Source organism: Harpia harpyja, chromosome Z (assembly GCF_026419915.1).
Source record: "Harpia harpyja isolate bHarHar1 chromosome Z, bHarHar1 primary haplotype, whole genome shotgun sequence".
NCBI lineage: Eukaryota > Metazoa > Chordata > Aves > Accipitriformes > Accipitridae > Harpia > Harpia harpyja.
The window spans coordinates 55,596,991-55,611,374 of record NC_068969.1 but is presented as its reverse complement, the minus strand read 5'-3'; the positions used below and the strand labels follow the sequence as shown (position 1 = coordinate 55,611,374).

Genomic DNA, 14,384 nt, shown 5'->3' with positions numbered 1-14,384 from the left:
TAACATGTTTTAGACTAGGAAGCAATGCAAGGCCCACTGTCACCACCTCAGTAATGGTCAGCAACTGCCTTTCAAATATGTAAAAACAGCTAGCAAGCTGCAGCATTCCTAAGGTTCCCATGTTTCTGTCCATAACATATCAATAGACATACTTGGGTCTACTCTGTTTACAACCAACCCATCATGTCATTTTGTTCAGATACATCTAATAATGTGCAAAGAGACTCTGCAAGCAAGGTATGTACACAAAGTACTTTACCCTTTTAAGTAATGATATGTATGATAGCCACACGCAAAATAAAATTCAGATTTTCCCCTTTCTTAGTATTCATGAAGCCAGGAAGAATGTTCTCTTGCCATTGCAGTGAATTTTTATGTTAAGCTATTAGCTTTGGAGAAGTGCTCAAATACAAAGAACTAGCTTATTTTAACAGGGGCACAGCTTCCATGATCCAAACAGAGCCTGAGATTACCTTATCATCATCCTTCCTCTGCAGAACAAAGAGTAATGCAGTCTTGATTTTGAGATAAAAGAACACACAACAGCAAAGAAAGTTTAGATCCGAATTTAGTCTCAACTGTAACAGCTAATTACTGTTACTCCCTTGTAAGAATCCTGGAATCCTACAGATTTACCGAGCAGAGGCTCCCATAAAGTTTTGGAGACTTTATTTGCACTAGTCTGCAGGGCAATGTATTTACATTTAGAAGCTTACTTCTAGCTCACAGATGAATTAAAACTTTTGCTCAATGTTCAGTTGGGCAGCCTCATTTGCACTAGGATTTGTTTCTAAAAAGAATCATGCCAGTTAGAAGATGCAACTTTCAAAAAGTTTTAGATCATCTTTGTTTTGGACAATACTTGAGATTCTTCTTCAGTCCCAAATCTGTGGTAGTTAATACAACCTCAAAGATATGAGTCCATGAATTTAGCAGTCCAAGCACTCTAAAAAGTTGTTCACAGAGTATGCGCAAATCACAGAAGACTGCCAAGTGCTGCCTGAAATGTTTTATGACTGTTAGCATGAAAAGAATATTACCCAGTGAGACATACACACAGTATTAGCTGCTAAGTGTTGTTTCATGTGAGATACACGCTGATATTAAAAAAAAAGAAAAAAAAAAAGACTAAAAACCCACAACAACAAAACCCCCTAAAAGAAACCAAGGGACACTGCGCAACAGATAGGTCTTCCCTTGCAAGAATCCATGTAGAAGTTACACATCATATGGTGAATGGGACAAAGGCCACACTGAGGAGCATCTCACAGAAACACAGAACCATTTAGGTTGGAAGGGACCGCCTGAGATCATCTAGTCCAACTCCCCTGCTCAAGGAAAGTCAGCCATAATAGATTATTCAGGATCATGTCCAATCAGGTTTTAAACATCTCCAAGAATGGTGACTCCACAACTTCTCAGGCAACCTGTTCCACTGTTTGACTACCTTCACAGCTAAAAAAAAAAAATTTGTACTGAGGGAACTTCATGTGTTTCAGTTTATGCCCACTGCCTCTTGTCCAGGCAGTTGGGCGTTAGTAAGAACAGTCTGGCTTTCCCCTCTTCAAGGCTCAGATTCTCCTGAGCCTTTTCTTCTCCTGGCTGAAAAGAGCTTCCCCAGCTCTCTCAGTATGAAAGATACTCCAGTCTCTTAATCATCTCTGTAGCCCTGCACCACAGACCCTCCAGCAAGTCTGTAATGCTCTCATTCTGGAGACCCCAGCACTCTGAACACAGCACTCAAGGTGTGTTCTCACCAGTGCTGAGTAGAGGGAAAGGATCACCTCCCTCAACCTGCTGGCAGTGCTTTGCCTAATGCAGCCCAGGATGCTATTAGCCTTTTTTGGAGGAAGGGTGTATTGCTGCCTTATGGTCAGCTTGTCCACCATGAACCCATGGGGCTTCTCTGAGGAGCCGCTTTCCAGCTGGGTGGGCTCCTGCACGTTACTGGAGGAGCAGGTTTTATTCATCCCTGGGTGCAGGCCTTTGCACTTCCCCTTGTTGAACTTCATTTCTCCATCTTGTCAGAGTCCCTCTGGATGGCAGCACAACTGTCTTGGTCTATCAGCCACTCCTCCAGAGCACAATCTATACCATCATTCAGGTCATTAATGAAGAGGTTGAACTGGACTGGCCCCAGTATTGACCTGTGGAGTACAGCACTAGTGACTTGACTCAAACCGGACATTGTGCTTTGACCCTCTGGGCCCAGTCATTTAGGCAGTTTTTAATTCACCCTCCCTGTCCAAATACCTAACATACACTTGTTCAGCTTGTTATGTCAAAGGTTTTACTAAGGTAAATATCACAGACATCTACTGCGCTCTGCTATCTATTGCTACGTCTATTAATTTAACATTGCTATGACACAAGGTAAATGGGTAAACTTAGCCAATTCTAAATATTTGATCTCTCTTCTAATCATTGTGATGCTCCTCCTAAACTAGCGAGGGTAATCTTTAACAAGTCATAGGCTAGATTATAAATTGCAACAGCCTTTAGCATTAACTGTAATTTTACACCATGGCAATACTTCCTTCCTTCTCCACCCAAATAACCACTCCAGCGCAACTGAGTGCTGATAACTTCCTCAAAAGAGGAAGCTCCTGTTGCTCTGCCCCACAAGTTTTGTAATCTGCGCAATCACATTATGCAGTAGAAACTGTAAGCTATGATCTCACAGCCCAAGACAGAACAAGAGAAGCAAGTTTACCAGTTTAGCTACTATACTGCATGTCCTTACTGTGATTAAGTGATTTGCTATGTCCCACACAAACCATGTCAGAGCTGGAAACTGAATTCAGAGTTTTAGGCCACATTCCCAAACTTTATGGAAGATCAGTATTTAGTTCTTTCAAGGGAAGTTACCCATCTTGATATGAGCCCATTTACCAGGACATTCAACTAAATAGAGCAAGCATAAATTCAGTTGTTGTATTCTGCCCCTTTCCTCCTCTGCCTCAAAAGCCATGAAGTCTTGTATTTTCGGGTGGTGTAGTTTATTTTGCTTTATTTCCCAAATAGTTCTAAATAGTTATAGAGGATCATCTTCTTGAGTGATATACTTAGCCTCTACCTAGTTTAACAGCTGAATTTAAAGAATTAGATGAAACATGACCCATATGCCATAATCCTTTGCTGCAGCACTTGTTTAAAAATCTTGGTAGAGTCAATGAGTACAGTCCATGTAACCAGATGAAAAGGGCATACACAGCTATGTAAGAGTGACTTGCATAGCCAGTGCAACAAAAAGAAAGTTTTCATTAACAAAGTAAAGCAAGTGCAGAGGATAGCAAGAGCTCATTAAAAATTTCCAGTCAATATTGAATGGTATTTCAGTAACAGGCAATGTAGTTTAATATTCCCTGGTTAAGAGTGGCTAATTTGTATAGCATATCCATTGTGCTATACAAATACAGTTTTAAGAGCATGCAGTGTGTAAGTCAAAAGGAACAACTAAAGCAGTATTCTCCTACTTTTGATGCTTGCATACATATTCTTTGCTAGCTTTCAGCACTGTGTTTCTTGGAGTTGAGAAGCCTAGAACTCAGTCACTTAGAAATGACATAGCATACACAGAAGTAGTAAGAAAATAGGGTTTATTTTCAAATTTTATAGAAAAATGTTAACAAGAAAGCAGCTGGATAGCAATTTTCTGTATATATTCCAGATAGAAACTAAGGGACTTAAATTAACAAATATTTAAATGCATGTTTGCATTTAAAACATGTCCGTACTTGCACGTTCCCAAGTGTATCTACAGTTGAAATCCCCAGCTAAGGCACTAGCCCAGATTATGTGCACATTAAAATAATTCCATTTTAAACATCCACAGTTCCCTTTAAAATACCAAGATACTTCTTTTCTCCCACTACAGTCTCACTTAGGTATTACTTTATAAGCAGAGGGAAATGGGGCTCACAGCCAGCCCAGTTCAGCTCATTTTCCCTGGGGTTTTTGGTTTGTTTTTTGGTTTTTTTGGTTTTTTTTTTTTTTTTTGATCGAGCATTCCACCTTGTTTCACTTAAGCTATAAATTCAACATTTAAACTTAGACTCCAAATTTAAGAGTCACTTTTTTAGATTTACACAAAATACTAAAAAGTATGTTTAGCAAGTTAGAGAACACTACACACATTCACAAATATTTTAATTTGTTCAAGAACTGAATATGATCTTTTATATTAGGTAATGGTGTACAAGAACTTTGGTACAAGTGTTGTAACAGTGCTTATTCTTATTGGCTTCTTTCAAAAGCCCCTGATTTGCACATGATTTATGTGTGTATAGCAGACACCATTTCTGAATCCTTTTGTGACAGGGCTGCACTTGCTGGTGGAGGCTTATACAACCATACTGCTATGACCACAAAGATGATTGTGATGATTTTGCAAGCAGCACCTGAATGAAAAGAATAGAAAAGTCCTTGTTGCAGTCACCTTCAGTAGCAGACAAAGAGTATTTTCAGTCATTTATAAAGGTTCACATGGTGAGTTACACTAAGAGTTTTAAATTGATGCTGTGAATTTCAATGAACTGCAAGGGGCAGGTAAAGGCAGTCTTCCAACTGACTTCAGACCCCTCACCTGCCTGCCAGTTTTTGCTTGCAGCAGCTATTGCCATTACTGCAGTTCTGTATTTCTTCACCCCATCCTAGCCTGAAGTGCAAGCCTTCCTTATTTCTTGTTCCAGTACTGTTCTTCATTGCGTCAATATTCTCTTTGCCACAAACTAAAACTCCCCATGTACAAACCTGTTAAGTATTCTCTCCTCAGCTAACTTAAAAGGTTGTTCCACTTACTCATCACTGGTACATAGTGGCATTTGTGAAACAGGGGGGGCAGGCAAGGAGAGGGGGAAAAGAGGAGGGATTGTATTTTATCACAAGTATGCCTGAGAGATACTGAAACCTGAAGTTGTGGCTCCTGCTTTTTCAGTTTTAAGATTAGATGTTAGGAGTTCAGTTTACGCACTGTAAATATCACAGGTGCTAGAAGACAGGACAGCAGTTATCACAAATGCAAGCTTAGCGTGCCTTCCCTCTCCCTGACATACCTACCTCACACACTTGAAGGCAACAGATTGTTAAACAAATTGGGAAATTTTTTTACGAGTGTTCAGAGATATTTTCAAGATCTTGATATTAATTTAGAGAAAAGAACTGAAATACGACAAGAGGAAGAAAGCTCCTCAGACCTTAAGCTGCCAACAGACCAAGCTAGATAAGACTGAAATGTGTGCCAATCCCTTAAAATTCAGTAAATAAAGCATGACAATGAAGAAAGACTGAACAATAATACAAAATAGTTTTGCTCTTATTAAAAAAAGGTTCTAGGTCATTTTTAAGAGCCACTTAAAGTATCATGGAAGGAGTAATACCACATTTTTATTATTTATGAAAAAAATTGTGGTTTTTTTTTTTAAAAAAAAAACACTGCTGCTAAAAAATAGAAGTTTAAGGTTCTATTTTAAAATAATTCCCATCTAGCAGTCAAGGTCAGTATATCTATTACCTTGTACATGTATTTAATATGACGAAGCCACTTACTTATGCCCATCAGCAGATAAGCCATTCTTTCATTGTCATAAACCCAACAGGCTCCTTTAGTTTTACATTCATTAATATCCCACAGAGTACAACTGTTGTCTATAGCAACACCAAACAAAATTGGTCCAGGAATAGTACCTAAAAAGTAGAGAAACATGTCAGAACATTTGAGTTACTTGGAATAGTCTTACCCATTCTTAATGCATACAGTGAAATGCCAGGCTGGTGGGGAAGATAAAATGGGAGAGCCACAGACTAAACATAACATTTTAATCAAAGTCATAGGGCTCATATTACATAGCAAGTGTGCCTCTTCCATTGCTTTCAATTAACAGGTAGGCTGCATAGAGTATCAGTTAATTCTTTATACAGCTCTCACTTTATCAAGCAAGAAGTTTTTTCAAAGACTTGAGCTGCTTGTAACTTCATTGGTTTTCATTGGAGAAGAAAAATGTGATTAAAAATAGGGGGAAAAACAGCTAATCAAGGAAGCAGGATTTTAACTGAAGGAAAAAGAAGTCCCTTTCCTCAGATCATATACACTAACCTGTTCCAAATGCAGAGAACTAAAATATTATATTAATAAGTTAAATTATACATTTTTTTCCATCCCTCAGATGTAGCTAAGCTTCTAGGAAAAATGAGTAATGTTTAATGTAATGTTTAAAATTATTGCTGTGTAGAATGTTAGATTTGTGTGATTTTTGTTACAGCAGTGCTTTATAAAGCACAAGGGGTTTGCATCCAGGTATAGCCAATTTTGTAATTAATACTCCAGGTACATCACTGCATTTCTACCTAACTACTCAAGGCCTAAACTGTTCTTGAGCTAACAAGCAGCTATGTCCTCACTATAGCTCTTCTGTCAAGGACCCCTGTGTGATTCCTCAAGTCTACAGCATAAATATCTTGCTGGTAGTAATGCTGTTGGTTGCTGCCTTCTTCAGACACAGTCAGTACAGTCAGTGCAAAAAGCTCTCCTATCCTCTGCTGCACAGTGAAGTCAAGAGTTAAGACTCTGCCATAGATATCTGAAAGTAAAATGAAACAGGGAAGTCCTCATACAATACTTAACACTACCTCCCAGCTAATTTCTACCTGTGAGGATGTTTACTCTTGTTATGCTTTATTGGTGGAATGACTTAGATTAATTGGAGTTTCAATAGGTACAGCAAACCAGAACTCACACTGCTAGATATTTTATCTCAAATGGCAGGGAATGGCTGCAGTACTAAATATTGACATAAAAGTCTAATCAGTAACTGCCTTGACCCAGTCTTGAATTATATATGCCATTTAAAAAGCGTTTAAGACAAAAACAAGAGTTTAAAATGTGCCTGAGAAAATTCAAAGGAGTGGTGCAGAGAATACTTATGTTTAGCTTTATATTTTATTTAAGGTGATTCATCTGTCTCACTGAGATCCCAGAGGTGCTTAGATTTAGAATTTAACTAATACATTTCCCACATAAAACTCAGTAATTATATATGTACACGTGTGTACAATTTCAATAAAGGCTAAAGTTAGTCAAAGGAATTGAAAGGGAAGGGAGAAGAGGGAAGACTCCACCTATCCATTCTAAAATATACTGGCATGGCCAATAAGGATACAACTGTATGAGACACTGTCACTTTCTTTTAACTTCTGGAACTTGAGACGTCAACTACATGAAGCTGTTTTCTATTACATCACTTTTTCTTATCTCAACTTTCAGAACAGGCCTCCTCCTGGGGGAAGTGACAGCAGGTGCCTTTTGCTGAAAGAATGAGTTACCTGTATTTTGTTCATGCCAATAAGAACAAGAAAGGCTAAAATGAGCATGCATGCTCTATTTGAAGAGGAATTTGAATCCAGATCGCATCTGCCTTGTAACAAGTATACTCTATAAGCCAATGACAGGCTGCTTCAAGCTCTTCTGAAAGCTTCTTAATGCATTATTTTTAAGTCTAGAAAAACACCAAATAAGTAGATTATTCAGAGGCAAGTGTTTCAATAAGAAAGTCATACCCAGTAGTCGTAGAAACACTGACTGTACTCCAAGAGCAAATGAGCGCTGTTTATCTGGGACACACCTGTAAACAAGATTTGCAGTTTTAAGATTTGGTGAACAAGTTTTAACTGTTCCATTTCTCTGCTTTGCCCCTCAGTGAATATGCTTTGTCTTAACATACTCTTTTAACCTGTTAATTGCAGAGGGTTTTAGAAATCCAGTGTCCAAAACAACTAACCAAACAACTTCAAGAGGTGTTTTGACAAATGATAGAAGCAACTCCAATAGCTCATCAAGGAATTTTAGATTGAACTAGTTTAACAAAACAGTATAAATAAAAAGCTAGCTCACCAGCAGCACCCTGATATACTGTTGAACATTTTTTCCACAGAACAACAAAGGATTTAAGGACAGTGCTAGGATGCAATCCTGAGCTACTCTTCCTAAAGCAGCAGTACATGATTTGAGACTAGGCTTCAGCACAGCACATGTTGTATTTCCCATAACCTTTACATATAGTCACCTGACCTTACAATTAATCAGTTCTGGTCCATGCTATACAAATCAATATATTGATTTCATAACTAGCAGAATTTACTTCCTTACCTCCTACCCATTTCTTTCACCTATTTCTCCAGAAAAAAAAAAAGTTATCCTGACAGCATCTTAAAGATACTACCATAAAGATTAAACACAACCTAACTTACTTAAATTTATACAATTTAGTTTCAGCATTGTTTTCTTTAATAAACTGTATCTTTGAAGCACTGTCAGTGCTAGAAAAGACAGTATTTAAATATTCAGGAGTTATTCCCTCATTCTGGAGTATGTATGAGGATTAGCCATAGAAAAACATCCAAGATGAGCAGTTATCAGCAGTCACTGTTAGGATCCCCCGACCCATAAAGGCAAGTAGAAGAAGGAGAATGACTTTTGCATAGCATGGGTGGTTATTTCTAGCACTAGAACACTATCACAAACATGTGGGTTTACACTTGAAGTTGCAAAGAATAGGCCCACTGAAAAGATATCAGAATATACTGTAGTAACTTACCGCACATTTAGCTATTTAAATTAGGTTTTTACACATTTAAACTGCTCTACGGTCCTCTCTTCCATAAAAACTGTTTCACCATTTCAGTTGAAGTGTACAATGATTCAAAATTCCTAATGCTATTGCTTAGATTTATCTAAACAAAACTACGTCAGCTCAGTTTTGAGGATAATGCAGCACTTCACATTATTCTGCCCTCACACTAATATGACAAGCTGTTAATTCCAGGTTTACACAAACCCTGAACAGGAGGCTACTACAAAGCACTGCTGCAGTGTATCACTCTGCTCCCCAAACCCCTGCCCAGAAAGTTGGAAAAAGAGCATCTAACCACATCATCCCAAAGCATCGTGTGTATAGTGTATGTATGCCTGTGCATCATGAACATTTTTCCTCTAGAAGTATTAGAGGTACAAGTCAGATTTCAACATACAGTGAAACAGGTCTACTTTCAGAATGAGGACAACATATTAAAAAAAAAAAATGTATCTAGCTTTCATGCATACGAGTTTCAGCAATTTGAAAGACAGTCAAACCACTGGTTAACAGCCACATACGTGCTGTCACATTGTATATTAATGACTACTATACATACAACACCAATATCATATGAAAAGTGGTCTACAGCTCTTGGCAGTCTACAATTTTGCAAGTCAGAATTCTGAACTGAGACAGGAATCAAAGGCTAAGAATACGAGACTGATTGCTATTTTGTTCTTTTATTGGTACAACTTGAAATCCTGACATTACTGATACACAGGCTAGTTGAATATTTTCTTCATCCAATCATCTGGCACATTTATTCCTTTTTGCTTTGACTAAAACAGTCAGAAGTGCTCCCATAAAAGAGGGATTTTGCTACAAGTAGGAAAGATTTTCTTTCTTTTTTCTTTTTTTTTAATAGATTCAAACAGTATCTACTAACCAACTGTAATTACAGAGGTAGTGAACAGTGGTATGAAGCAGAAGGCAGTCAAGTACTGCCTGTTTACTACACAAAGTACTACAACAGGAAATCCTTTGCACATTGGTTTAAGTCCACATTTGAAAGCAAAACAAATTAGATTACTTCACTGATCTGAGTTTTCACAGGAATGCTACCTACTCCTCAGCCCAAAAAACATACCTGAGAATGGCCACAGTTGTTGGAGTAACAGCCATAAATGTAAAAACAACAGCAAAAAAGAAGAAGGTCAGGAATAAAGGTAAAAATTTGCATTGTGTTGGACATTTCCCAGGGACAGCTTCATAGAGAAAGTCTTCTGAACCATTTTCTCTTTCTGGTTTCCCAATACAGGAACAGTTGTGGTACGTCTACGAATAATTTATAAAACAAAATTTAGCTCCAAGAATTACACTAAGTGATACTAATATGGTGGATGTTCATTGGTTCTGCATCACACTGAATACAAGAATAAACCCTGACTTTACAGTACGGGAAACAGTCCATTTCCTGATGATCATATGACACTGTAACCCTCATTTTTAAAATTGGTTCAGCAGAACTTGACGGATCCAACTCATGTGAGCAAAAGTTATTTTTGGTTTTGTGATCTAAAAAGACAGTGATAATCTCCATTTCATGTGGAGCAAGTTAGGTACAAGCATAAAAAACTTAAAACTAAAGTAGATTTTAGAGTTAGAGGCATGACCACATGCAGTACATAATATTATACAAAAACATTGACAGAGTAAGCCTTGAAATGCTAACTTTTGCACTCAAATCTTACTACAAATCAATGAAGATAACACCAGTTACTGTATAAAATTAAGAACAGGCAAGTTACAGTGTTCAAACCAAGATTTTTTTATATTGATATATTTTCAAAATTTTTTATATCTATATCTATATATAATTTTCAAACAAATCACCTCTTTGAAAACATTATAAACACCATGGAGGGTGTCAAAGGTTGGACGAAGGGTGGTATTGTCCCTTTTCTCTTTACCCATATGAGACTGGTTTCATCTGCAAAGTGTAACTCCTGAACAATAGGTCACCAAAAGCTGCAGTTCCCTTACAACAGAAGATATCTTACATAGTTCTCAAAAGTAATTTTTCCAATAGTGAAATAAGCTAATGTTAACTGTTACCTAGTTTATTAATCAAAAACTTCTGATTATGTCTGTACAATTCAAAAGCTACACTCCAAAGAACTTTGTCTTCGCTACTAGAAACTTATTTGAACTGGGTTCATTCTTTAGATTCACATCTACTTGTGCCATTATTTCCTCAAGCCTTATTCTTCAAGCTTAGGTAATACATATCCAGTTACAACAGTAGCAGAACAAACTGGAAACCACAACAGTTTACGTTCTTCAGAGATGCTGGCAAGTCCCAGATCACCTAGCTTGAAAGCCTTGGCTATAAACAGGCTGGTTTTTACACTGGGCTGTACTTAAAGGAAGAGAGGTGAGACTTAAGTAGGAAAGAACAGAAGCAATGTTGGACTGCTTTTGTAAGCAGCTGAACAAATGGAATAGTTTTATGCTCTTTATTTAAATCCACCCAAGTTCATTTTCAAAGAAAAAAAAAAGTCAGTGAAGTGTGAGGTTTTCACAGCAAGAAGTAGTCAGTCCCCTACATTTTCTTCTAGATAATAACTCCTCTCATTTACCATTGTCTTATTCTGATATAAAAAGTCCCCAGAGGCACCCCCTGGTTCAGCTTGCCTACCTTTAGGATCTTGCTACACTCCTCCTATATCCCTGCTCAAGAGTTTCTTGCACTAGTAGAGACAAGCACAGAAAGTCTCAGTACTGGTAAGGCTTGATAATAAACCAGCTGAGATGGGGGGCTAGAAATTTTAGGAGAAATATATCAGCATGGTTACTTATTTTAGATATAGGTAAGGGTTTTAATGATTATGGTAAAGAATGGATTTGGGTAGGAGCTGTTTAATGATTATCTAACTTATAATAAAGTTTCAATGGCAATAGACATAGTTCAAAGGGATGAGGGACAATGATTAATGTATATGTTGTTGTAACCAACTGAAGCAAGAGATAGTTCCTGATGAGAAGCAGGAGTCGACCCCAAGAACTAGCCAAGATCGGCCACACAGTTTGAACAGAAGCCAGAGGACGACTGTGCCTGTGCAGAAGCAAGAGGTAAAGAGTTCATCGCGAGGAAGACATACAGCCTTCACGTTTACGACCACCACAGGGAGGCATTGCGCAGGCTCAGTTAGGAGGGACTTAGGGAAATGACTTCTTGGGACTAATTTTAATATGAAGCGGGGATAGGTCATGCATATGTATAGGTGTATTGGGAAATCTTATGTATATGTAACACTTGACTGTTTAAATTTGAAGTAAGTTGCCGCGTCAGGCGCGCACAACTTTGGTGGGACTACCCCCCATGCTGCCCAGCGCTGAATAAACATACCTACTTTACAATCGCACTGATTGTGGAGTCTGTTTCCGCACGTCACAGCCACTTTCATGGCTTACCATTCCTACATCAGGAGCAACTGACATTCCAGGTTTGGAAACTCACAGAAGCAGATTGCCATGCATACAATAAACATTACATTGTGCTTAAAGTTCTAGATAAGAACTGCAGTTTAATGTCAAGTCAGTTGCCGATTTCTAGTTTTCTGATTACCAATTCTATTTAAAGCACATTCAGGTTTAATGTATTTTCAGCATTAAAACATTTAGTAGAAGTAACATTTGCAACATGACACTGCACAAGTGAGAAACACACTGTGACTGACCAATAAACACTTACAATTGAAGAAGGCTCAGAAGATATGGAAAAGGGTGATGTGCCCATGAAGCTCACAGAACAATGCAGGCTGTGAGTGACCACAGCTGTTGCAAAGAAAACCATGCAGAAAAGCAGCAGCTATGTCAGTTGAGTGGATCAACTGGTGATGTAAATGTTTCTCCCTCAGTTCATTAATGGAGTGTGAAATTCTCCCTAAGTTAGCCAGACCAGCGTGGGGGGAGTGTGGCTCAGCCCAACTGAGTATAAAAAGCCAGATAACTAGCAGAAGAATTTCAAAGACAGCAATGGACTTGAGCTGTCTTAAACCCACGTACACCTTCCCAACAACTGGGGAGGCCCAGCGTTGTAATGGTGAGCACATTATAGAGACCAGTAATGGGAATCACACTGGTATTGTGACTGAACTGTGTATTGCAGTTGCTATATTTTGCTAAGTGTAACTTAAATTTGTGTTTTCAGTATAGTTTCTATCACTCTGCTAAATCAGAAATCCTGTGTAACATCAACTGTCATGAAGTAAGTAAATTTGATATTAAACATTACACCCTCCACAAGTGGAATATCTAAAAGCACCTGGTCAGAGTATTGGACTCTGACACATACCAACATTCATGCTACTTAGACACATGTTTACAATCCACACCAATTTTTCTTGTAGTAACTACCACTTAGACTCAGAAATACTGTGATTTCCAGCCATACTAAGGGAAGAATGTTTTCAATATAGAATGCATTTTGCAGGAAACCAGAACAGACCATGACAGCTATCTTTGCAGCATAAAGTACCTTTTTCTTGTTGTTAAAAAGATGTGATGCACATCCTGCAAAACAGGGAGAAAAGTACTGGACTTCATCTCTGCCACAAACTGGGTAGTATATAGAGCGCAAACATCTGCAGTTAGCATTGCACGGTGCTGTTAAGTTATACAGCGTGCCTGTTCTGAAAGGTAAAGTTAATAGGCTTTTAATAAAGTAATTTAAAAACAGCAGATATGTAAATAAGTAATGCAGTATTTATAAGATGATAAATCTCAAAATATTCAATTCAGGTGAGTTATTCACTTAATTGTTTAAAAATAAGCCATGTTCCTAGCAGTTAAAACTCTAGAGGGAATTCCCATTTATTCTGTACATAGTTATTTTTCTGCTATTATTTCTTCCATAGATTATTCCTCCAATTTCCATTCACAAAACAGATGACAAAATTCTGTGTCTCAACCCAATTCTTATCTTATACCATCTCCTTCCTCCCACACACACATTTGAATTTGTTCAATTTACAGTTTTAAGAAAAAATGCAACAAAATTAAAAACAGTATTTGGCATTGTTTATTCTACTGATCATATTTCAAGCTTTTTTCCCTCTTTTGGATTCAAGTCCAGTTGCAAACCCAGTGCATTTTTACTATTTTTAACACTGCTATGCAGACATCTAGATTGTTCCAGCACCAAGATGACTGCATGTGCTAAATGCAGAGTGCCATGACATACAAACAAAGTCTTATCACACCGAAAAGGACCTTGAAGATTTTGTCTGGCTGCTTAGGGAATAACTAATGAAGAGCGGAGTTTAATTTAACACTTGCTTACTACAACTACTCTCAATTTAGGCATTTACTTCCAGTATAGGCCATAGTATGGTTGTATTTGAAGTAATCCCACTATATTATTAGTATGAAAAATCAGTTTGGGATCTGGGGGGACCTTCTTAAGATATACATGCAAAGAATAAAAACACCATTTGATTTTCGACTAGTAGTGCATTAATAAGTAAAGAAGCTTCACTGGTTAAGAGTTCAGCCAGCTGAAACCAGGATACTGACACTGCCAGTAGATTAAATATTGTACTGTAAACTGAAAGTTCCAGATTCATTACCTAAAAGGAAGGTTTCTTCAAGAAAATTTAAGATGGTCACAAACACTAAGAGGAGAAATCATTTATCTAGGAATTAAGCTCATTACTTACATAGAATTCAAACTGCACATGGAATATTAGGGACATCATAACTACCTATATACCTCATTTGGTTGTAATACAGTTGAACCCTACTAGGTTACAT

General features: G+C 37.7%; 1 protein-coding gene across 1 annotated transcript in view; it reads right to left on the bottom strand.

The window, feature by feature from the left end:
• Positions 1–3,993: 3,993 nt before the first annotated feature.
• The window catches only part of SLCO4C1 (solute carrier organic anion transporter family member 4C1), a 33,935-nt gene continuing 23,544 nt past the window's right edge, over positions 3,994–14,384 (bottom strand). Inside the window, exons 9-13 of the mRNA XM_052778529.1 lie at positions 13,111–13,264; positions 9,718–9,905; positions 7,555–7,619; positions 5,548–5,685; positions 3,994–4,400 (exon numbers count right to left, since the gene is read on the bottom strand). Of these exons, the coding sequence (XP_052634489.1) occupies positions 4,276–4,400; positions 5,548–5,685; positions 7,555–7,619; positions 9,718–9,905; positions 13,111–13,264 (670 nt within the window). The 3' untranslated portion in view covers positions 3,994–4,275. The remainder of the gene's footprint in view (positions 4,401–5,547; positions 5,686–7,554; positions 7,620–9,717; positions 9,906–13,110; positions 13,265–14,384) is intronic.